General features: G+C 34.4%; 9 protein-coding genes across 12 annotated transcripts; 3 read left to right on the top strand and 6 right to left on the bottom strand.

Moving 5' to 3' along the window:
• Positions 1-796: 796 nt before the first annotated feature.
• Positions 797-2,255, top strand: LOC105222338 (replication factor C subunit 4). Its single transcript, XM_011199621.4, has 3 exons — positions 797-1,065; positions 1,122-1,989; positions 2,053-2,255. The coding sequence occupies exons 1-3, from the start codon at positions 944-946 to the stop codon at positions 2,137-2,139; spliced, it is 1,077 nt and encodes a 358-aa protein (XP_011197923.2). The 5' UTR covers positions 797-943; the 3' UTR covers positions 2,140-2,255.
• Positions 2,149-3,246, bottom strand: LOC105222339 (transcription initiation factor TFIID subunit 9). Its single transcript, XM_011199622.4, has 3 exons — positions 3,009-3,246; positions 2,804-2,940; positions 2,149-2,744 (listed from the first exon to the last, which is right to left on the bottom strand). The coding sequence occupies exons 1-3, from the start codon at positions 3,163-3,165 to the stop codon at positions 2,238-2,240; spliced, it is 801 nt and encodes a 266-aa protein (XP_011197924.2). The 5' UTR covers positions 3,166-3,246; the 3' UTR covers positions 2,149-2,237.
• A 55-nt stretch (positions 3,247-3,301) lies between these two features.
• On the top strand, positions 3,302-8,276 carry LOC105222337 (uncharacterized). Its single transcript, XM_049452598.1, is given in 11 exon segments — positions 3,302-4,518; positions 4,624-4,854; positions 4,909-4,991; positions 5,065-5,146; positions 5,275-5,517; positions 5,577-5,686; positions 5,784-5,850; positions 5,853-6,102; positions 6,159-6,336; positions 7,039-7,697; positions 7,864-8,276. Coding segments are annotated over 10 exon segments (2,172 nt in total). The 5' UTR covers positions 3,302-4,518; the 3' UTR covers positions 8,133-8,276.
• Positions 8,140-10,093, bottom strand: LOC105222336 (WASH complex subunit 1). The gene has a single exon (XM_011199619.4). It carries the CDS (start codon positions 9,955-9,957, stop codon positions 8,425-8,427), a length of 1,533 nt encoding a protein of 510 aa, XP_011197921.2. The 5' UTR covers positions 9,958-10,093; the 3' UTR covers positions 8,140-8,424.
• A 224-nt stretch (positions 10,094-10,317) lies between these two features.
• On the bottom strand, positions 10,318-12,163 carry LOC105222334 (nuclear inhibitor of protein phosphatase 1). Its single transcript, XM_011199618.4, has 6 exons — positions 11,984-12,163; positions 11,703-11,917; positions 11,419-11,636; positions 11,269-11,343; positions 10,678-11,203; positions 10,318-10,614 (listed from the first exon to the last, which is right to left on the bottom strand). Exons 1-6 carry the CDS (start codon positions 12,010-12,012, stop codon positions 10,490-10,492), a joined length of 1,188 nt encoding a protein of 395 aa, XP_011197920.1. The 5' UTR covers positions 12,013-12,163; the 3' UTR covers positions 10,318-10,489.
• Positions 12,164-12,536: 373 nt separating this feature from the next.
• Positions 12,537-16,276, bottom strand: LOC105222330 (peroxisome assembly factor 2). Of its 4 annotated transcripts, XM_011199613.4 has the most exons (6): positions 16,137-16,204; positions 16,002-16,073; positions 15,637-15,857; positions 14,140-15,429; positions 12,815-14,072; positions 12,537-12,758 (listed from the first exon to the last, which is right to left on the bottom strand). In XM_011199613.4, the coding sequence occupies exons 3-6, from the start codon at positions 15,646-15,648 to the stop codon at positions 12,613-12,615; spliced, it is 2,706 nt and encodes a 901-aa protein (XP_011197915.2). In that variant the 5' UTR covers positions 15,649-15,857; positions 16,002-16,073; positions 16,137-16,204; the 3' UTR covers positions 12,537-12,612. The 4 variants fall into 4 exon arrangements, with proteins under 4 accessions (XP_011197915.2, XP_011197917.2, XP_011197914.2 ...); XM_011199615.4 differs by lacking the exon at positions 15,637-15,857 and having other exon boundaries at positions 12,537-12,731; positions 16,137-16,276; XM_011199612.4 differs by lacking the exon at positions 15,637-15,857 and having other exon boundaries at positions 16,137-16,276.
• A 111-nt stretch (positions 16,277-16,387) lies between these two features.
• LOC105222332 (stimulator of interferon genes protein homolog) lies at positions 16,388-18,345 on the top strand. Its single transcript, XM_011199616.4, has 5 exons — positions 16,388-16,615; positions 16,827-16,974; positions 17,030-17,583; positions 17,654-17,936; positions 18,005-18,345. Exons 2-5 carry the CDS (start codon positions 16,848-16,850, stop codon positions 18,109-18,111), a joined length of 1,071 nt encoding a protein of 356 aa, XP_011197918.1. The 5' UTR covers positions 16,388-16,615; positions 16,827-16,847; the 3' UTR covers positions 18,112-18,345.
• On the bottom strand, positions 18,149-19,460 carry LOC105222333 (origin recognition complex subunit 6). Its single transcript, XM_011199617.4, has 3 exons — positions 19,244-19,460; positions 19,033-19,162; positions 18,149-18,982 (listed from the first exon to the last, which is right to left on the bottom strand). The coding sequence occupies exons 1-3, from the start codon at positions 19,306-19,308 to the stop codon at positions 18,365-18,367; spliced, it is 813 nt and encodes a 270-aa protein (XP_011197919.2). The 5' UTR covers positions 19,309-19,460; the 3' UTR covers positions 18,149-18,364.
• A 566-nt stretch (positions 19,461-20,026) lies between these two features.
• On the bottom strand, positions 20,027-21,792 carry LOC105222329 (probable asparagine--tRNA ligase, mitochondrial). The gene is made up of 4 exons (XM_011199611.4): positions 21,633-21,792; positions 21,364-21,571; positions 21,076-21,299; positions 20,027-21,001 (listed from the first exon to the last, which is right to left on the bottom strand). The coding sequence occupies exons 1-4, from the start codon at positions 21,720-21,722 to the stop codon at positions 20,141-20,143; spliced, it is 1,383 nt and encodes a 460-aa protein (XP_011197913.2). The 5' UTR covers positions 21,723-21,792; the 3' UTR covers positions 20,027-20,140.
• Positions 21,793-21,860: the final 68 nt, after the last annotated feature.

Raw genomic sequence — 21,860 nt, forward strand, 5'->3', positions numbered from 1 at the left:
GTTCAAAGATAAACAGCTATCTCTCCGACCTTTTTCGTTTCCTCTCTGCACGGAACCTAATACTTTCCCCTACCAAATCCGCAGGCGAACATATTCACGAACTGGACGACGGAGTATAGACTTGAGCTTAATATTGCAGTCGATGGCGTCAAGATTACGATTGTCAATAATCCTAATACGATCGCGATTATCGCCAAGGTACAGAGCCGCAACAACTTACAAGGCAATCGACCGGCCGGTCCTCAATTACGCCGGACCAATATGTCGCCTGGATGCAGTGGTATATAGATGAAGAAGCTTCAGGCCTGCCAGAACACTGCACTCTAAGACCTTTTCCCTTTTTTCCGACCCCCCCCAAAAACAGCATGTTTCCTGGGCCTCCTGCTAGATGACGTCGACGACTTCCCTATATAGACCTTATCATCCTAACGGGGATTAGATATCCGTTAGAACACCAACAAAAACATTGGAATTTAAGTGTCCTCTGTCCAACCCATAAAAAGTCGATTTTAAAGCTGCTTTTGACAGTACGAAAAGAATCTGCCTTTATGCCGCTGTGTCTGAATTTGGTTTCCCCGCAAAACTAATATGGCTTCGTAAACTGACGTTGAGTAATACCAAAAGCTCCGCCAGGATCGGGAAGGACCTCTCCGAGGCGTTCAAAACTATTTTTATTACTAGCCTCTCACTTCCTTTTCACCACCATAATGCAAATCCTACAAGTTAATAAAGTTAGGTATTTGAGGTATTGAAACGCAACCCGTACAGAGTGGCAGCTCTCCTTTAGCAGTTTTGTTGTCAGTGGAATTAATATATTGTTATTGGCGCGTTAGTTAAACCCATCGCAAAGAATATCATTGTTGTAACCCTTCATTAAACAATTAATAATTAACACGCTATCTCTAAAAAGAAATTTTTAATAAATTAATTTTTTTTTAATAAAATGCAAGCATTCTTGAAAACCGGCAAAACTACAGTCTCTGATAAAACACAAGCCAGCACAAGTGGTGCCGGTGGGCCTAGCGCTGAACGCCGCAAACCTCCAGCGCCTTGGGTAGAAAAATAGTAAGTAATGGTTTAATCAATTAATAGAATATGTAAAAAATGTCAATTATACTTAGTCGCCCGAAGAGCGTAGACGATGTCGTCGAACAGTCAGAAGTAGTTGCAGTCTTACGAAAATGTGTGGAAGGAGCCGATTTGCCTAATATGCTTTTATACGGACCACCCGGGACAGGTAAAACTAGTACTATTCTAGCAGCTGCACGACAAATTTTCGGTGATATTTATCGCGAGCGCATACTGGAATTAAATGCGTCCGATGAGCGTGGAATTGCAGTTGTACGTACAAAAATCAAGAATTTCGCTCAACTGACAGCCAGTAGTACACGGCCAGATGGACGATCATGTCCACCATTTAAAATTATCATTCTGGATGAAGCAGATTCTATGACACACGCAGCCCAGGCAGCTTTGCGCCGTACTATGGAAAAGGAGAGTCGTAGCACACGTTTTTGTTTGGTGTGCAATTACGTATCACGTATCATTGAACCAATCACCTCACGTTGTACCAAATTCCGTTTTAAGGCTTTGGGTGATGAGCAAATTATAGTTCGTTTACGTCATATATGTGAAATAGAAAGTGTTAATATCGATGAAAATGCTTACAAGTCGATTGTAGAAATATCTGGTGGTGATATGAGACGCGCTATAACTACTCTACAATCATGCTATCGTTTAAAGGGGGCATCAAATACAATTAGTACAGAGGATCTGCTAGAAATGTCTGGTATTATACCAGAAAATTATTTGATCGAATTTTTAGAGGTATGCCAAGCTGGCAATTATTCGAAATTAGAAGAGTTTGTGCGACAAATAGGCTATGAAGCATACAGTATTGGTCAAATGCTGGAACAATTCAATGAACATGTGCTGAGATGTCCCTCGTTAACTAATAAACAAAAGGCTCTAATCTGTGATAAACTTGGCGTAAGATTTTACAGTGAGCAATGTTCGATTTGTATGAATACTTAAATTTTTTTGTCCTTGCAGGAGTGCTCGTTCAGACTACAGGACGGTGGCTCAGAATATTTACAGATTATGGACTTGGGTTGTGCGATAATATTAGCACTAAAATAAAAATAAACATTCTTTATCTTATATAAGCAAAGTCTAATCAACTTTAATTGAATTATGAAATTTGTATTCAAATAAAATGTAATGCAAAGGCATTTAAACTAGTGTACAACTTCGAATTCATCGTCTTCACGTTCACGCTTAACGCCACCACTGCTTCCATCTCCACTTGTATTGTTCCCACCAATACTGCCAACCGCTACTGATGCACTTGTGTCCAAATCGACTTCCATTTTAATATCGCTGCCATCGGCGCCGCTGTTGACAATTATTCCAGTTCCGATTCCTGCCGGTCCACTTGATGTCACTGTTTTAGTGGTTGTTGTGAATTTTATTACTGGCTTAGGAATGGTAACAACCTGTGTTTTTGGTGCAAGCACGGTTTGACGCTTTGTACCACCAGCACCTCCCGCATTTTTCATTTGTGTCTTAATTGTTGACCGGGATTCTAAAGCAGATTTCGTCATTTTCTTTGGTTGACTCGCAGCACGAAGTTTATAATTACATGCGGATAAGCAATAACGATCAGGAGGAAGTCTCAGACCACAATGTGGTTTAATAGGCGGTAAGGGCATTGCATTTCGGACCTCGGCAAGTTTTGCCAGAATCTAAACAGTGAGTTAAAAAAATACTTCATTATACATTAAAAGGTAATTCAATTACGTACATGGCGTGGTGGTGGGCAGGTAAATGCTTTGTCTAAGACTACTTCAGTAGCTAGTTTGACATCATCCAAATCAATGGTTTTCTTACGAGCATGATTTGCAAACACTTTCGCGTCATCTAGTATACAAGTCACATAACCTGAGTATAATCATAGTACCTTGCTTAGCAATTTTATCTATTCATCAATTTTAAATGTAGAAACTTACGATATGTGAATTCCAATAACTGGTTAATAACACGTGGCTCATAGTCCTGAACATTCAGTTCCTTCAATATGGACATTATTACTTGGGCGTCCTTTGGTACATGCTTAACTTGGTTATTTATCTTAGATTTCTCAATTTTTTCCTTTTCGCTAGCCATTACGGATGATTTTGTTCTGTGAAGATTTTTTGTTGACAAGCAAAACAGATTAGTGTCAATTATTCTTCATTGCTTATCGCAGGTAAATGCTAAACAAACCATACGTTACCACGTATTCCAGCTTAAATACTTTTGAGAGCCAAAATTATTTAAATAGATTTCTAAATATTTTTACTTAAAATATCTATAAAAATCACATCTTATGAAATAAATTAATAAATAATACTTGAAGTTTATTTAAGTTAGGAAATTGAAAAAGTAGTAATTTTTTTCCAATCATTATCCGGCAACTCTAAAACTTTATTTAATCAAATGCAAAGCTGGAATAAATTTTTCCTTCTGAATCCAATGTCCATTATTATACGCGGCAACAAAAGTTGCTAATTCTCGGGCGATTCTCTTTTGCTGTCGCCCATTACCTTCACACGAGCAACTTGTGTTGCGCAACTCTGTTCGAGTTTTTTTTCTCATTCTCTTTCACTTTACTTTAACCCATTGTCTACTCTTTACTTTAACCCATTGTCGTTTCTTTTTCCTTATGGGTATTTGGGCCACTCTATCACATATATTAATCAGTTCTGACAATTAAGAAATACATTTTATTTATAATTCAAAATTAAAACAAAGATTATATGACAGACTTTCACATAAGTACATATGTACATATGTCACCCTTTTCGCTATCGTCTGAATCAATTTGTATGGCTTTCTCCATACATTTCAAAATATCTTTAATTAATTCGATACTCGTCATACTCCATTTTCTAAAATATTTATATTATATTATTTATATCTGTATACATATATATTTGCAAATTACTTGCCAAAAGATGAAATTAAATTTTTTAAATATATTCAAAATTTTAATTTCAAAAAAATATACTCAAATGCAACTATGTACTACGAAAGAAAAAACACGAATGCCGAAAAACGTTGCAGCGAACTGCTACGAACAAGAACACAAAGCGAGTTGCTGAACACTGGAAACTCGGCGCGATTCTCCTCTCCTCGTCGCCCCCTCGCCTATAAACCAAGAGTTGCCGAGACAAAAGTTGCCGCGTGTAATAAGCGAGATTTTGATTAATCATAATAGTCAATCAATTGATTAAATAATTAGTTGGCAATTATATTTGAAGTTCAACAATTTTTGGCATTCGAATAATTCTTGAATTTAATTAGCTGAGAGTTCTTAGTGAAACACTAAGTGATATTACAGTAAAGAACAGTTTTTTCCTTTTGATGCAAACATCTTATCGAACTAGAAAGGAAGGGAAATGATTAAATTAACGACAACAAATGAAGCAATCCTTATATTATTTTTAATAATAATAAAGCACTAATCAAACAAGCTATGTAAGTAATTCAAATCAAAAGGTAAAACGGTTTAACTTATTTAACGAACGGATATGTAGTAAGAAATATGTATATTTCAGTGATATTTGTTGTTTAAAATTTTAGATGGATCCGACGAATACTTCGGTGAAATTGGAATGTGAATTTGATTCAGAACGCATTACAAATGACTTTACAACAATGCATAACAACCAGTATAACAAGGTTCCTTCAAACTTTCATGATAGCAACAGTGGACAACATTTAAATTGTCAAACTTATATGCACAACTCAGAAGATTTAGGAAGGATTAATGAACATAGAATTGTGCATAGAGAAGACTCTTTTGATCAAATGGTATTTTTTAAGATGCACTCATAAAACGTTTCATATTGATTAGTTTAATTGTAGCACTGTGGCAAAAATATTAAATCTGAGAGTGATTACTCTTTTTTACACACTAATGCAGACCATTTAAGTAATGTTGAAGGAAGGTAAGTAGGTATAATATATACATATATTAAATTTTAAATGTCGATTAAAAACTCTTTATTTGCAATTATGCAGCAATAAATCAGATGTTCAAACAGCTGAATGCGATGATATACCCGTCATAGTAAACGGAAAATATTTCAAAATTATAGAAGAGGTATTTCCTAAAGCGAAGAAGATTTTAATACATTATATTGAAAAAAAAGGATTTTTATTTATTCATTTTAATTTAATAGTAACTAGTTATTTTTAATTAAACCATTAATAATTATGTGCCTATCACAGATGAATGCTACTGAACATCAGCGGGTGACACGGGGTATTGCAGCTGTATGCCAACATTGTCCACGTGAAAAGGTGAGATCTATACAGGGTTCTATGCGAATTACATCGAATTTCGTTCGTCATTTAAAAACTCTGCATCCAGGAAAGTACGAAGAATTCATTATTGAAAGACAAAATCATTCGCGAACACCCAGAGGAAGACGTACTCAAAAGCGGAAAGCATCCCAACTAGGGGAGGGACAGGTAACTTATATATATCTACCCATATAACCAAATTTTATTAAGTGAACTTGTAAACACAGAATGAAAATAACTCAAGAACGGAAAACTTTGACGAAACTAAAGAATATAGCTCAGATGGTGCTTCTATATATATTGATGACATGCAACCAACGTCGGCAAATAATTTAGAGTAAGTTCCACAAAATAAATATTACTGAAGAGTGGCTTCTTAAATTGCCTTAAGCGATCTCATTTGAAAATTTGCTTAACGTAAATTATATTTGCAGTAACTCCGACTTGTATTCAGCTGAATCCAATGATACGCATATATCGGAAGAAAGTCTGGAGAAAAGAGAGATATTTGGACCAGTCGAAAGACACACTATTTTGGCTATAGTATTTTTTGGTTAGATAATGAATTAAAACGTCAAATGGCGGTTTTAGCTTGCGTTAAGCTGAGTGACTCGCCCACTCACAAGGAAATCGATGTTGTGATAACGCATATTCAAAATAAGTACGATTTGAGCGAAGAAAAAATAATTTGTAATGTGATTGATAATGTGCGCGATTTCATAGAAACTTACCATAATTTTAGTACAAAAGTAAGTGGAAATTAAGTACTAGTATTGGCATTAACTCATAATATTCGCTTATCTTTGAAGGCTTCTGTCCCGATGACCATAACGCCGATCTCAGTATATCTCATAGTAATGCCCAAGGCCTACTAAATCAACTTTCGAAGCAATTTAAATATGGTGAGCATAGTCTGCATTTATTGACAGTATTCGATTTCGATAGAATATTGAAGTCCCATGACAGACTGCAACATGCCTTAACGCGGTAACTACCTTGAGTTTACATAAGGGGTTAGGTGTAGTCAAAGACATAAAAAAAAATTATAAATTCAAATTTTTTGTCAGTAAATTATTTTATTTTATAAATATAAAATAGTAGCATCTTTATATAAGGTTTTGATTGGACATGGTAGAAATGAAAAAAAAATAAAATTATTTTAAAAGTAATGACTGGTTATGTTGATTCTGTTTCAACCGAAGTTCCTTATGATGACCATTCCCAATCCCTGGAGATAATATCAATTGGACAAAAAAAATATAGTTGTATTAATAGATAATCAGTGCCTGATCGAAGCTTTTTTAATTAATAAAATCTCGTCTTCAGCATTTTTTTTTTTATTTTCGGAGAAAATACACCACTTTAAAAAAATCTAAATTAAAAACCCTTCGATCAGGTCCCCTTTTTTTCAATTTAAAAAAACGCTGTATAAATTTCATTGAAATCCACCGAGCTGTTTTCGAGCTATAGTGGTTGGTTACTGGTTTAAAAAACATAGTTTTTCAGAAAAAAATCATTTGAAGTTTTGCGCTTTGTTAATTAGACAATAACTCGAAAAGTATTTGTCGGATTTACTTCAAATTCCAAGAGAATTTTTTGAGAAATTGTTCATATGAAATCCCTGACTACCCCTAATTAAGCAAAACCTGTCAACTAATTTAATTTAAATAACATTACAAAATATTTTAGCTTTTTAATTTTATTAAACAAATGCAGCGATGTTGATGCTAATGAAATGGCGAGATTTTTATTTGAAGGCCATTTGCCACTATCCGATGTGCGTTGGCCAATATGGTATACATCGTTAACACAACTTATCAAAGAAAAACACAAAATAAACGAGTTATGCAATTTTTTGAGCCAACCCAAATTAGTCCAAATTGACATAGAATATCTGGAAGACTTTTGCATGATACTCAAGCCAATTGCAGATGCTATAGAGTTTTTGCAGCAAGACAATTATTTATATTTTGGTTATTTTCTACCATCTCTTGTTACAATTAAGGTGAAATTGAAAAAAATACATGAAAGTAGACACATAAAACACTTGCATATTGTGGCACAGAATATGAGTGATGCTTTATTGTGTCGTTTACGAAGCTATTTTGAGGTTAGCCCTGAGTGCAACGATGCTATAATCGCGACAGTAGTTTGCCCTGCCATAAAAATGCGTTTTGTGGAAGCTTTGCGCGATACAGCACCCAATATTACGACCGATAGGATAATCCTTCTTTTCATAGACTATGCACAAGAGTTCTATGTAGATAATGAACAGGCAGAGGATTTAAGGGAGGAACGCCCGCCATCTGTAGATTCATTTCTCTGCTTTAATCCGGATGATAACGAAGGTAATTTCTGTAATTATTATCTTAAGATTATGATTTGAAAACTAATTAAAGGAATCAAAAATTTAGAGTTTAAAATAAGAAAATGGACAAGATATATACATATGTACATATGTCTGTTTCGACAAAACCAACTTACTCAAAATAATTACAAACAATTCTATTATAGATCCGTCATTAGATAATAAACCAAGCGTCGCTATACGTAGAGAGTTTTTAAGTTATTTGCACGATGATGATAAAACTTTATCTTGCTTAAATCGCTATCCTATTGTGAAGAAAGTTTTCCTTAAGTACAATACTTTGCCAGCTACTTCAATGCTGTTGGAAAATTTTTTCCGCACATTTCTAAATGTGATTAATGGACAAAAAGGTCAAAATTTAACTGATGAACATTTAGAGCGTCTTGTACTTACTAAAGTGAATAAAATATTGTAGAACAAAATAGATGGTAAATTAATTGCGTTTATATTTTGGATATATGTATGTATTTATAATGTATTATTAAAAAAAAAACATGTATATTCTATTTTCATCGAACGTTAATTTAAATTAAAAAAATAAATAATTTATATGTTCATACACATTTGTAAATTTTATGGATAACATATTTTTAATATTGTTTAATTTAAACATAGGCACAAGCGGTTTGAAATTGGCATCAAATCTTTGCAGTGAAAGAGCTATTACACTTCACACGTTACTGTATATTATTACATAAAAACCATTGCTATTCCACCCAATCTGTATCGTTGTCCTCGTCGTGGGTATCGTCGTCATCATCAGAGTTTTTACGCCCGGTGGGTGGTGGTATTAGTGCCGATAAACGAGACATAACTGGATTATCGGTAGAAGTTGTAACTCCTTTGCGTACAGAATTAGTAGCGTTATTATTTTCCTGGTCTTTTGATCCTGAAATGCCCTTACGTCGCATTAATAATTTATTGTGTAAATCAGCCATGAGATCTCCTCCACTACTTTTGTTTGCTATAGGTTTGATTTCACTATTTTTGGTCCGTAATTTAGTATCGACTACATCAACCGGGGCAGCAGCGGCAGCACGTAATCTACCACCACATGCACCACCCGCTTTTCGTATAGCATCCATTAACTCAGTTCGAGCATTATTGCTGTTCGGGTTTTGTAAATTGGAGTTTTCGTTGTTGGCATTATGTTGCATTGGTGTTGACGATGTATTTGGTGGGGGTAATGGTGGTGGTGGAGGCGGCGGAGGTGGTGCTGGAGCGACTGATACGTGTACACTTTTTGTAATTGAAGCCGGGACTGTGTTCGTTGTCGGCGGTTGAGATGAATGTTCAAGTACAATACCCTGTTTTTCAGTAGGATTAGATATATTTATCGCAATTGTAGCTGCCTCCTCTAACTCAGTCAGATCGGGTAAGTTTTCGATATATAAAGATGGGGCAATTTGCTGATGCTCTTTACCCTCAAATTGTATATCATCAGCAATACCTGGTAAATCGGGCAAGTCAAGTGGTAGATTGATTTCCGGTGCCTCATGCAATCGTGGTGTGTAGCGAAGGCCTCCTAAAGAATCTATTTTTTGATTGCGATGCGCTAATGAATAGGGTGCTGGATCTAAAAGTTGCTTAATTTCGGTATTATCTTGACGTTGACGTTGTAATTTAAAGAGCTTAGCTTTTTTCCATGCCTCCTTTTCAACATTTTCCTGACCGTAAACCATTTCGTTACCATTACAATATAACAATGAGGATACTGATCGTAATTTCTCCGGTACTATACCCATACCAGAACTTTTGTTTACATGTATTCTATTGGCAGCTACAGTATTACCGGGAAATGATTCATTCATATCCTTATAGCGTACATGAAAGAAAACCAATTTTTCTTGTAACGCTTGCGTTGCAGGTGCATCTATACGACTATGCACTTCGTAATTTAATTGTTCTTTATGTTTTTGATTATTTATATGTTCGCCCAACATTGTTTCCGAATTACCGAAGGTTTGTGGTATATCATAAAAAACTTGTGTTGATGGAAAACGAGCTGGAGCGTAAATTTTGATTGCCTTTTTTGTGCCTACCAAACTACGTATTTTCGCTTGTGCCCGTTCAATACGCGTACTTAACTCTTGTACTTTAGCATTATTGCGTTGGGTACGATTATCAATGCAGTCAAACACAGAATTTATTGTTTTTTGAAGACAACTGAGAGCTATGGCTGCTTGGATGATAGTTTCTTCATGTCGTAGATCAGGAGGTATCACAGGTACTGTATACATTGCAAGCTTTAACGTATTTTGTATTTATATTGTTTTCTATATTTTGGTCAATAGATGTGTATTTAAAAAATTAAGTAATAATTGTAAGCCAAAGCTTTGGATTTATTCTTCACAAGTGCAATTTAGCAACTAAAATAACAGCTGATAATTATGTTTTAAAAGCACTGTATTGATAGGGTATGCCTGATATGGTGCCTTGAAAGATTCTTTAATAGAATATACATACAATATATCTGTATAAAACCCTTTAACTTGAGGTAGTCACATGAAAAAAAATATTCGAAATAAATGAAATTACCAAAGGAAAAATTATCAAAAAGATTTAAAAAATTTACTAAATATCTAACAAATAGTCATTGCTATAGTTTATAGTCGATATATGAATATGTACGTATGTATATTATTCGTGAATACTTTACGGAATCGAAATTTTGACATACATACATAATTCCTATTTTTCAACTTAAATCTTTATTTTGACTAAAAATGGTGATTTCCATTTCTTGCGTACATACATATAATAACTAAATATTTAAAGTTGCCCCAGCATTGGTTTTCGACCAGGCCATGCCTCCTTGGCATATTTTTTCTTTTGTGGTCCATGCACACCACCTTCGGATGGACCTGCGCCACCTACGGCATGTGGATCGAAACGCACTGAAAAAATAAATTTAGGCAAACATGAAATTTAGTTCAATAATATATAGTAGTGATGCTCACTGTTTGCATTAACTTGTCCCAGCTTTTGTGAGGTTGTGTGTCCGGCTAATGGCTTAGTATGTGATGGTTCAATGACTGGAGTTACATCAGGCGCAGGATTAGGTAACAATAGACCCAATTTAGTGCCCATAGCAATGGGTGTAATATCAAAATCTGAATTGCTGTTGTTAAATTTTAAGCTTGGATTTGGGTGCGAGTCATGTATAGATGCTGGAAGACCTTGATAGAGAGAATTAGGGGATAATGGTACTGCATCCACTTGTTGCTTAAGCTCAGCTAAACTTTGTTGGAACATTTGATGACTAGTCGAATTATTAGAAGACAAGCTTCCATTGTTTGGCGATGTTTGGATCCCCATTTGATTACCAGAATCAAAACGACCCCGTTTCGCAGGCACCACAGTTGTTTGAATTAAATTACGGAAACGCCCGACAGTTGGATCAACATCTTCTGGGTTTATTATTATTTCTTCATCGTTAAATGTTACATTTCGTCGCTTACGTCCACTTTGTTTTGCAGCGTTTTGCTATAAAATGTATTGTTATTAAAAAAAAACAAGATATTTCTGAAATGTTTTTGGACGTAACTTACTTTTCTCAGATTGTCGTCTGCAATTCCTAACATAGAAATACGACGGTTGTGGGCAGTGTTATATTCGGTAAGATTCTATTAATAGTTGATAGAGAAAAAATCTTGAATGAACTATTTCACACTTAACGTTTTACATATGTATATGCATACATCTAATTCGGTTTGACTTTCAGGCAAACCGAGCAAAGCTCCATCACTTGTCTCACTCATGGGCAAATCTTCCATAATGCTATTGCGTTGGCCAGCCGATGGCCGTTCTCTTAAAATATAGCGTCGAGTAGAAGCTCCAAAGTGGAACGTGCTATTAATCTGTAGTTGTGTTGGTTTGTGAGGTTCCAAACGTAATGTACCAATAAATGTGCCATGGGCTATTGAAAATTCAAAAGATTTGTCAAATAACATAAAGCAACGAATATTCTGATAGGTGTATATACTTGAACCCAAATCTACTAAATAAGCAATATTCAAGTGCTTATGATACACGAACGCGGCATGCACGCGAGAACAGGAGGCGTGATCAATGCAAAAATCGTTCATTTGACTATTGCGACCGAAGAGGTAGCATCGCTTCTCATCCACCATTAGTTTTTGCACAAGCTTGTCTTCTTTCAGGACATCCAAATGCAATCCGGTGGGGGGTTTACCAGCCCTATGTATTGTACAAATCGGCACTTCGGTTTTACAATATCTAAAAATGTGGTTAACAAATTCTTACCAACTTGGTATATCGTAACTATTGGCCATGATGTTTTCTTAACTTTTAAAGTTAAGCAAAGTGAAATAGTATTTATATTTAAAAATAATGATTTTTGTAAGATCAAACTGTTGGAAATTGTTTATTATTTTTCTGCTATGGTCTCTCAATCCATCCGTTAATAGAGATGCCAACTTTGCACATACGAAAAAATATTATTTGCTGTTAAGAAAAGGGTGGCACAAAATAATGTATTTACAAACATAAAAATATATATGTACGTTTATTTTAACGAAGTTGTATATCGGCGAAAACGGTTTTAACAATACATATTTATAAAAAAATGAATAATCTTAACTTAAAATATTTTCAAAAATGTATATGAACAGTTGTTCTAATATAACAAAATAACGTTGAAACATTTGAATTACTTTAGTAGTAAAATTAAATACATATATTGTAATTCACTTGACCAACGTATGAACAACTATGGAAATGTTGGTTTGAAAAATTTGGATAGACATGTCGAATTTGCAGTTTGTCTTCATAATCTCACTCAAGGGGAATCACACAATTTTCATTGCATAAAAGAACGTTAACAAAATGAACAATATTTATTAAATAAAAACAACCAAACAATTTTCATATGTTTATACACCGTATGACGACTTCAATTGATTAAAATAATCCAAATCGGTTTTACTAATTGATGGTACAAATTTGCTGTAAGACTTCGTGAAATCGTCCATTTCCACAAGTACCTTATCAGCTGCAAGAATTTCAGAACTTATATTTTCTGTAAGTAGTAATATTAAATATATTAATATTTATTTAAGTAACGTGTTTGAATACCTTTGAGATGATTGTCAACAGTACGTCTAACTGCTGATAGCCAAGCATTCGAGCAAATTGAATATAAATCTGCACCAGACATGTCACCTTTGAGATATTCAGCAATGTCATTTAAATTCAGATTTTTAGCCAAGTTAAAACGCTGTGTCTGCGCACGCAAAACAGCAGCTTTATCGTCGGTTGTTGTACATGGACCCACATAGAATAGCTTATCAAAACGACCTGGACGCAGTAATGCCGGGTCAATAAGATCTGGACGATTTGTGGCAGCTAATATGAATACAGGCTTTGTAGCATCACCCAGAGCATCCATTTCGGCAAGTAATTGAGACACAACTCGATCCATAACACCACCAGAATCACCAGCAACTCCACGATTCGGTGCTAAAGAATCAAGTTCATCCAAAAACAGTACACAAGGAGTTGCGGAACGAGCTCGTTCAAACACCTCACGTACATTTTGTTCACTTTGGCCGACATACATATTTAGTAGCTCCGGTCCCTGCACTGATAGAAAACTTATATTGCATTCGGTCGCAACTGCTTTGGCAACCAATGTCTTGCCTGTTCCTGGTGGACCGTATAGTAATATGCCCGAACGTCTTAAATTCTTACCCATTAAATGCATATGTTTCAATGGCAAGCCGATACTGCTTTGAATCTCATCTTTAAGTTTGAATAGGCCACCTATGTCAGACCAAAGTACTTTGGGTACTTTAGGTGCACCAAGACTATTAGCAAAAGAGTTTTGCATTTCACTAAGATGTTTGGAGAAGTGCACCAATTTAAGACACGATTTTGATTTAGTCTCTCGACATTTGCGCAAAGCGCGAACCGCATTTTCATACAACATTTCCAAATCGCCTAATAAGAAACCTTGTGATTTGTCGGCAACTTCTCGCAAAATTGATTTAACATTCAACCATTTCTCAGAAATTTGTCTCATATAACGATCTCGCTGCTCTAAACTGAATAGTGGTACAGAAGAAATCTCCCTCTTATTGAAAATCGTATCGTTGAATAATTCTCGAGTGTGTAACCAACATAAAATGTTATAGCGTTCGTCCTTGGTTGGTGTCTCCAAATATATAACTTCTAAGAAAAGTCGTTGAATCATGGGTTTGAGAAATTTTTCATTAGTCAAAGCGACAATAACAATTGGGTGCTTGCGATCGTGGGCAAATAGTTCATGAATTTGCACTTGAAATGCGGATAATAAGCGTAAATCTTCATTTCCTTCATTATCAATACCAAATATCTGAAATGTGTGTACCAAATTATTAAATTTTGTTTTAAATAAATTTTTAATTGCAGAAATAAATTACCTCAAAGTTATGAAAGCATATAAGAAGCGGTTCACTAATGCTACCTTTTGCGAAAACAGTTTTTAATTTCATTTCTGTATGAGATGGTACTTGTGATACTATTTCAGCACAGTCAACGCCAAACAAGTGTAAGCCTAACTCTTGAGCAACCGCATTCGTTAATTTCGTTTTGCCGGCGCCCCTTTCGCCTTGCAAGAGGAATAAAGGATAGATATGCTTGGAGGACAAACATGCAGTCTTCTTAGGCAAAAAAGCATCAATTGAGTTACGTAAGAACTGATATGAATGTCTCAGACCAGTGGGATAATTGTGCGTAATTGCTATATTATCCATTAGCTGTCGTGGTATAAAGTGATGAGTATGTGGCACTTGTACCAGGTTGGTGAAATTCTTGGCAACAATTGCTTGCATTTCAAAATCATTGCCTTTTACCTCCAGATGGGCGCATCGGAAATAAATACACTTCAAGTAAGCAAAAATTAAATAATAATGTGCGTACGCTGCAGTGCCCACCAGATGAGCGTCAACCTCAATTCGATATGTGTGCCCACGATGTAGTAGTCGAGGCGTGTTGAAGTAATTATTAAGTATTAATTCGGACACTTCAGCAGGTAAATCGTATGGACTATTTAACAAGTAGACATGCGCTTTGCTAGCAATGCTTGGAATTGTTTGTTCATCATTTAAGTGCTCTAAATGTACCCAGAAGCGTGTTCGTTGGCTGCAATCATTGGTTACACGAAACCGATCCATTAAATTAGAATAGAAATTCTCTTTAACAAATATGCAATTCGATTGACAGTTAACAGTTGGCAGTATCTGTGCGACGATTGTATGTGGCGCACTGCTAAGCATTTGTTTAATAACATCGTCAGACGTATGATTTACATTTTTCGTATTGGTCATTTTGGATGTGCTATGTAGGGCGTTCTCAGCATTTATAATCAAATTGACAAAATTGACATCTGCTGATTCTACATACTCATCAAATACATCTTTTGGTGTAAAGACGATATGCTCCGTTTTTATGAGTTCATTGGCAATTAAAAGTTCGTATAAAGCATTTGGTATGGGTACCATACGAAATTTACCCTTATAAAACTTCATATACCGTTTATAAATTGCAAAGGTCAGATGTCCTGGGAATATATACCAGGGATATTTCGGATATAAAATTTGTACAGCAACATTATAGGCCTCAATCAGTTCCAACATTCGTCCAGTATACGTGTATTTTGTAGGCGAACCATCATCGATGGACCTTTTAGAATTGCTGGTTGCAAGCTTTTTCTAAGGATTTGCAAAAATCATAATTTTTAAATTTAGTTAGTAAAAATACATAGGTTATAGTCTAACTATTATTATAATATAAAGCAAGTGTGTCTTTAGTAAATGCTACGAGTGTGAGGCGTATACATATAGTTTTGTATGATGTATATTATGAGAAATCAAAGTATTTTAGAAGAAAGGTAATATAATTATACAAATTTCACATACCTCCACGACCATCGTTGTCTCAATTAGCAGAATATATGTTATATATTCAGACGTACAGAACAGTAATAATACAAATATATTTGTTAATCGTAAAAAGGTTTAGGTGATAACATCTATGCACATAGGTATTGATCGACATGTAGAAATCTGATGCAAGGTTAAAAATAATACATATTTTTGAATTATCCACCTCTTTAGCCAAAGCATTACCATTTGTGCAACTGAAAATTAAAGGGCAATTTCCAACTTGGGTACACAAATGTTCATAAATATATAGCAAAAATATAATATTTACAAACATGTTGTAGCGTAAACCACAAGACCAAAAGGTCGTTTCCACAATAACTTGTTTATTTGGACTTTACCTTCTTGACAATCACACGTCTCTTCATTTCCTTAGATTTAATTCTTCTTCGTAATTATACTTCCTCTTACTTCTAAACAATAATAATTGTTTTTAATACAGGAAATATAAATGAATTTTTAAATATATAACTTACTTCTACTAATGGTTTTAACAATTCAGTGATCCATTACCAAATAATTTGGTTGTTATTCACAATAGTTTATAAACAGCTGATTTTAGATCCTCATCAAAAAACGTCAATTAAGTTTTTATAAAAAATCCTTTATATCAAATGGAGCTACAACCTGTCTCTTCTCCTGCAAACGCAACAACCGTTTAAACTTTTCGATAACAGCTTTCCATCAATGAAAATCCTGAAGAGAAAGGCAAATATACATACATACGTATGTATATTCAAGGTTCCCAGCGCCCAGGCTTATTAAAGAGTTTTTGACGTTTCAACATTATTTTTTATTTTTCTTTTAATAATATAATTTTCCTTTCTATCTCTGGTATTATTGCTGTAAGAAGTCAAAAATATTGATTCCTATTTATGTGCTGAGTATTTCCAATATATTAAAGAATCTTTGATATTTTCCTGGAAGCATACAATAATATCAAAAACATACATAGGTAAATCTATACTTACATAGGTAAAATAGTTTTGTTCACCAATGGCTGTTTGTAAAGCTAATGAGAATACTTAGACATAGTTAGTAAATTCATTCATTGGGGAAATATAGCAGATTTGCGTTTTTTGGTCTCTTGTTTTTGTATAAATATATTTTTTATATAATAAAGTATTTAGATGCAGCCGAATTTAGGTCTTCCTTACTTTTTTTAGTAGTTGCATTAGCCGCGAGTTATGAGAGTTTCTGAAGAAATTTGCGTTCCCCAAGAAATTGATGGGTCTTTAGAAAGAAGAAAATGTAAATTACAGCTTAGGAGGTTAAAACAAAAAACAAAAATGAGCGTCTTTAGTGAATATACAGGTACGTATTTTGGGTATTTAAGTGATTTACTAATGAAATGATATTATTTTTTTAGATAACGTTGTATATTTTTTGGTAACATTCTTTGTCGCCGATTTGTTTCTTCGATTTTATAAAGCTTTATTGGAAAACTTTAAATATAAAAATCACTACTTACCTGAAAAACGTTTTTGGACAATATTGTGTCGAGCATATTGTTACAATCCCACCACATTGGTGATTTTCTTTTGCGTTATTGTAGTAGCTTTAGTGCGCATTAAATTTACGGAACGCTTGCATTTAATACCGCCGCCTATTTTTTTCTCCTATATGCCACTTTGGTGGTTAATATCTTTGGCTCAAATGGGTCATAGCACGATAGACAATGCAATGTTTATACGTGGTAATCACGGTTTGGATTCTGCGTCAAGTATGGCAGCTAACTTTTTTCATGGATATTTGAAATTAACTATACCAGCACATACTAATAATACCGGTATACGCGATCGCATAAATTTCTATGAACAAAGCCATGGTGTACAATTTGCAATCCATCGATTGGTTATACTAGTACCAAGCAAATTGTTTATTAAATCTAAATTTGAAAGTCCGTATTTAGAAAAAGCGGAGGTAATTAAATAGTATAAATTCTTGTTATTTATTTATTTATGTATATAAAAGAACTGATATTCTCTAATAGCCACTATCTGAGGTGCGTCTGAATCGTGCTGGAGTATATCGTCCGTATCAAAATGATGTATACCGTTTTCGGATGCCTATTAATAATCGGTTTTATTATATATCTTTGGAAGGAGCAACACCAATTTTAACATTTTTCGAAACATTAAATTTTCCAGCCACAAAAACAAGACAAATAGATGAAATGCAGCGGGAAATTCTATTGAAATTTTATAAATACTTGAGGCAATTGATATATAACTGTCCAGATACAGAGGAGGAGATTGAGTTAATTTTCTATAATGGTGAGTATATAAAAAACTTCAAAGGTTCAAAAGAAAGCAAACGTAACAGGTTTCATTATTTAATGCAGACTTCAAACCGAATGGTGAGAAACAGGACATAGGAGAGATGCTTTTTAACCATTTTGAAAAGGTGATACTCTCTAAACTGTCGGCGAATACGACTAAAATTGATTGATAATAGATAAGTAGATAGTTAAATTATACAACACTAATAGTTTTGTACCTATATTTATTTAATAATTGGAAAACTATATTTAAAACGTACAAATATATTCAAGCAGTTAGTAATTAGTAATTCTATACTGAAAATTTTCTAAAAAAAATATACATTTATTTTTAAAAATCACTAAATGACCTTTATGTAATAGATCTATTATTAAATATATCTCGTACTATGAAACCAGGTCAACATACGCCTTATCTATTTTTTACATTCCTAAAATTAGGTTTTCTTTATCAATTCCAAGTTCATCTTGTTGCTCATTTAGTTGATGCCTTAACTGCTCTTCTGCCTTCGCCAAAATTCGCTTTTTCCATTGTTCGTAATCCTCTACAGAAGATGCTAAACGTTTTTTATTTTCTACACAACTTTGCGATTTTAAAATCTCTGCATTAGATTCAGTTTCTTCATTAGATTCTCCAACACGAAGCCTTTGTTTTTTATCAGATGTTTCTTTATAATATTTGGTTAAAAATTTATTCCATCGCAGTTCAAGTTGTTGCCATTGAGTTGGCCGCAAATTGCTAAAATTCATTATTTTCGCTTTTGAAGATTTTTGTTTTAATATTTTGGCAGCCTGGAATACAGCCATTGCTGCATATTGAGGATGGATTAGATCATTTTCATCATTGGCGCTTTCTTTTGCCATAATAGTCTTGTACAATTCTAATAGTTCTAGAGCCTTTTGTGAAACCTCAGTCATATTTAATTGTACACATATGTCATTCACACCGACGATTTTATTTACATCTAGGATTTTTTCAATTATACGTTTGTGTTTGTTGTAATGTGATTTGCGCAAAGTGGATAACTTAACATTTTGCTCCTAAAAAAGCGTTCTTTAAAAATTATAGAATTTTACTATAAATTTATTACCATATCACAAGCTATGCCCAATACTGTGGTCGCAATATCCGCGCAGAGCACTGTCTTTGCATATTCATTTAGCTGTAGTGGTGCATTAGCTGAACGTAACTCAAGAATACGCAGCAATTCTAACGTTTTGCTAAAAATCCAAAAGTATGGACAAACATACGCAATTAATTATTATATATTTTATTTTAAAAATTCTGTCAGTGATACTGACCTTTGCATACTGGGCTCGTCCCGTAGCCCCATTTTAGTTAGCATTTGCTCAATTAAAGTGGCCATGACTTTGGCTTTATTTGGCACGTTTTATTGTTTTTTTTTTTATAAATTGCTGTTGTAAACAAATATGAATGCAAAAATAAAGTTATGACACCGAATTATTTATTGCAACCGCTGCACTTTTACCAAGTTTAAAGCGTTTACGCGCGGAAATGTTGTGAAAATAAATATGTGAAATTTTGACGTTTAAAATATTAACCCTCATATTACAAGAATGTTTACAATAGAGGTTTTCACAATGTTGACATATCTTGACATTTGGCTATTTTAATATTGCTACTTCTTATAAAGCAATACCATACTTCCTGTCCAAAAACTGATTTTTTGGGATTCATATATTAGGCTGTGTATCCCTGACTGCTTGGAGCGATAAACAGTATTATTTGTTATCTCCATAAAACGAAAAACTTTTATTTGACATTACTACACACATATTTATGTATATAAATTTAATATTGGCCATAAGAACTGTCAATCCAGTAAAGCTTAAACCATTGTACTTTATTGTTGTTGTTGTAGCGGCATAATTCAACCGAATTGACGATTCTTAGCCGGAAAAAGACTTCAGGTCCGCTCCAGTTACATAGACTAGACTGTCGTGGGAACCATTGTACTTTCTTTTACAGCGGCTCAAAGTGTGTGTATATAATGTTCCAATATGAAAATACAGTGCAAAGATACGTAATAGGAGACCAAATATCTTTAAATTAATGAAAGCGTATTTTTTGTTGCTTTTAAAAAATATTTATTATTATTATTACTTTCATTGTCAACTTTTCATCTTCATGTATTGAATGTGCATAGTATTAAAAACAACTTAATATAAAATATATATTCACATTTGGCAGCTATGTGGGTATCGTGGAAATGGTATAACATCACGTATGTTCTTTACTCCCGTAAGTAATTGAAGGTAGCGCTCAAAGCCTAAACCGAAACCACCTGTAGGAACGCCGCCAAACTTTCTCAATTCTAAATACCATTCCAAGTCTTGTGGCAAACGTGGATGTGACCTCAAACGCATCTCGTCGTTTTCACGTAAACTCCCTCCACACAATTCTCCAACTTCAGGCATTAACAAATCTAGAGCATGAACTCGGTCAGGTTTTGTTTGAACCACTTTCATATAGAAAGGCTTTTGATCAGAAGGCCAATCAACAACAAACACTGGAGTTCCACAATGGTTGGCGAGGAATAATTCTTGTTCCTTAGAAAATCCTTCATTTGGTTTAAGTGCTGTTTTAAATTTCTCTTTATTTGCTATTAAAATGTCCAAAGCTTCATCATAGGTAAGAGTGATCCACGCTGCTTTCAGCCAAGGTAGCTCAAAAGCAGAACCTAACGCTTTTTCTTGACAAAATTTTAAATCATCTCTTGCTGATTCTATAATCCGTAATGTAACGTTTTTTATCATTTTCTCTATGAATGAGGTTAAAGAGGAAATGTCCTGCATAAATGCTAATTCAGCCTCAAACATATAAAATTCCGATAAATGCAGTGGCGATTTAGAATTTTCAGCGCGAAATGCTGGGGTTAATGTGTATGTATTACCCAATCCATGTGACATTGCTTCCAAATGTAATTGCCCTGAAACGGACAGAAACACTTTTTTGTCGAAGTAACTATGCTCAGTGGGAATATTGGGTCGGGCCATTTCCTTGAGGAGCACATCAGAATCTGGTTGCACTCTGAAAATCTGCAGTTTTTAAGTATAAAATATTTAATAATTCACAAATTTTAATTTTTTTTATTTACAAATTGAATACATACTTCTCCAGCACCTTCACAGTCATTTGTTGTAAGAACGGAAGTGGTAATCTGGACAAAGTGCAATTCGTCCATATAGTCATGTATCGCCTTCAATGCACGATGCCTCAATCTCATTTGCGCCGCTATGTAATCAACACGCGCACGGAGGTGCAAATGTTCACGAACATATTCAGGAGGATGCTGCTGCCTTGGCGTAAAAGGATAATCTGTTATATGGCCGTCAGCTACAAAAGAAACAATCAATTTTACTGTTCCGTATATGTTGGGAATTTTTATATTGTGTAACACCTATTACTTTTACATGTTCGGCGTGTAATTCTAGTTGGCCATTAGGCGCTAGTTGTATGCACCCGGATGCACTGATATTACTCCCAACACTTATATCTTTTGTGTCCGTTGTTTTCGGTATGACCACTTGAAATCGACGTACAGTGGAACCATCGTTAAGGTCGAAAAATATATTTTTCTTCAGGCGACGTATGTTTTTGATCCATCCCTAATTGTAATTTTATAATTGAAAAATATGTGAAGAATGTATTAAATCACTTCTTACGCACTCGCACATCAAGACGGTCTCCAGGTTTAGCAGTATTTGTAATTGCTTTTATGTGTGGAAACCCACTACAGAAACGTCTTATTAGAAACATTTTAAGCTTGATGAATAATCACTAAAAATTGGTTCACCAGCTGTTTTTGCTGAACCGGCAATCTGATTACTCTGTTATTACACGCGGCAACTTTTGTTTCGGCAACTCTTGGTTTATAGGCGAGGGGGCGACGAGGAG

The sequence above is a fragment of the Bactrocera dorsalis genome, chromosome 3 (genome assembly GCF_023373825.1).
Source record: "Bactrocera dorsalis isolate Fly_Bdor chromosome 3, ASM2337382v1, whole genome shotgun sequence".
Lineage (NCBI taxonomy): Eukaryota > Metazoa > Arthropoda > Insecta > Diptera > Tephritidae > Bactrocera > Bactrocera dorsalis.

Coding starts and splice junctions, on each gene's coding strand:
- LOC105222338 (XM_011199621.4), top strand. CDS start 944: ATGCAAGCATTCTTGAAAACCGGCAAAACTACAGTCTCTGATAAAACA. Junction 1,066..1,121: donor GCGCCTTGGGTAGAAAAATA/GTAAGTAATGGT, acceptor AATTATACTTAG/TCGCCCGAAGAGCGTAGACG. Junction 1,990..2,052: donor TAATCTGTGATAAACTTGGC/GTAAGATTTTAC, acceptor TTGTCCTTGCAG/GAGTGCTCGTTCAGACTACA.
- LOC105222339 (XM_011199622.4), bottom strand. CDS start 3,165: ATGGCTAGCGAAAAGGAAAAAATTGAGAAATCTAAGATAAATAACCAA. Junction 2,941..3,008: donor GTTATTGGAATTCACATATC/GTAAGTTTCTAC, acceptor GATTATACTCAG/GTTATGTGACTTGTATACTA. Junction 2,745..2,803: donor CCTGCCCACCACCACGCCAT/GTACGTAATTGA, acceptor CTCACTGTTTAG/ATTCTGGCAAAACTTGCCGA.
- LOC105222336 (XM_011199619.4), bottom strand. CDS start 9,957: ATGTATACAGTACCTGTGATACCTCCTGATCTACGACATGAAGAAACT.
- LOC105222334 (XM_011199618.4), bottom strand. CDS start 12,012: ATGGCCAATAGTTACGATATACCAAGTTG. Junction 11,204..11,268: donor CAGACGACAATCTGAGAAAA/GTAAGTTACGTC, acceptor TACATTTTATAG/CAAAACGCTGCAAAACAAAG. Junction 10,615..10,677: donor GGGACAAGTTAATGCAAACA/GTGAGCATCACT, acceptor TTATTTTTTCAG/TGCGTTTCGATCCACATGCC.
- LOC105222330 (XM_011199612.4), bottom strand. CDS start 16,028: ATGAAGAGACGTGTGATTGTCAAGAAG. Junction 15,430..16,001: donor GACGTGTGATTGTCAAGAAG/GTAAAGTCCAAA, acceptor GCAAATCCTTAG/AAAAAGCTTGCAACCAGCAA. Junction 14,073..14,139: donor TATGCTTTCATAACTTTGAG/GTAATTTATTTC, acceptor CACACATTTCAG/ATATTTGGTATTGATAATGA.
- LOC105222332 (XM_011199616.4), top strand. CDS start 16,848: ATGAGAGTTTCTGAAGAAATTTGCGTTCCCCAAGAAATTGATGGGTCT. Junction 17,584..17,653: donor CGTATTTAGAAAAAGCGGAG/GTAATTAAATAG, acceptor ATTCTCTAATAG/CCACTATCTGAGGTGCGTCT. Junction 17,937..18,004: donor TGAGTTAATTTTCTATAATG/GTGAGTATATAA, acceptor TATTTAATGCAG/ACTTCAAACCGAATGGTGAG.
- LOC105222333 (XM_011199617.4), bottom strand. CDS start 19,308: ATGGCCACTTTAATTGAGCAAATGCTAACTAAAATGGGGCTACGGGAC. Junction 19,163..19,243: donor GACGAGCCCAGTATGCAAAG/GTCAGTATCACT, acceptor TTGGATTTTTAG/CAAAACGTTAGAATTGCTGC. Junction 18,983..19,032: donor TGGGCATAGCTTGTGATATG/GTAATAAATTTA, acceptor ACGCTTTTTTAG/GAGCAAAATGTTAAGTTATC.
- LOC105222329 (XM_011199611.4), bottom strand. CDS start 21,722: ATGTTTCTAATAAGACGTTTCTGTAGTGGGTTTCCACACATAAAAGCA. Junction 21,572..21,632: donor GAGACCGTCTTGATGTGCGA/GTGCGTAAGAAG, acceptor AATTACAATTAG/GGATGGATCAAAAACATACG. Junction 21,300..21,363: donor CGAACATGTAAAAGTAATAG/GTGTTACACAAT, acceptor TTTCTTTTGTAG/CTGACGGCCATATAACAGAT.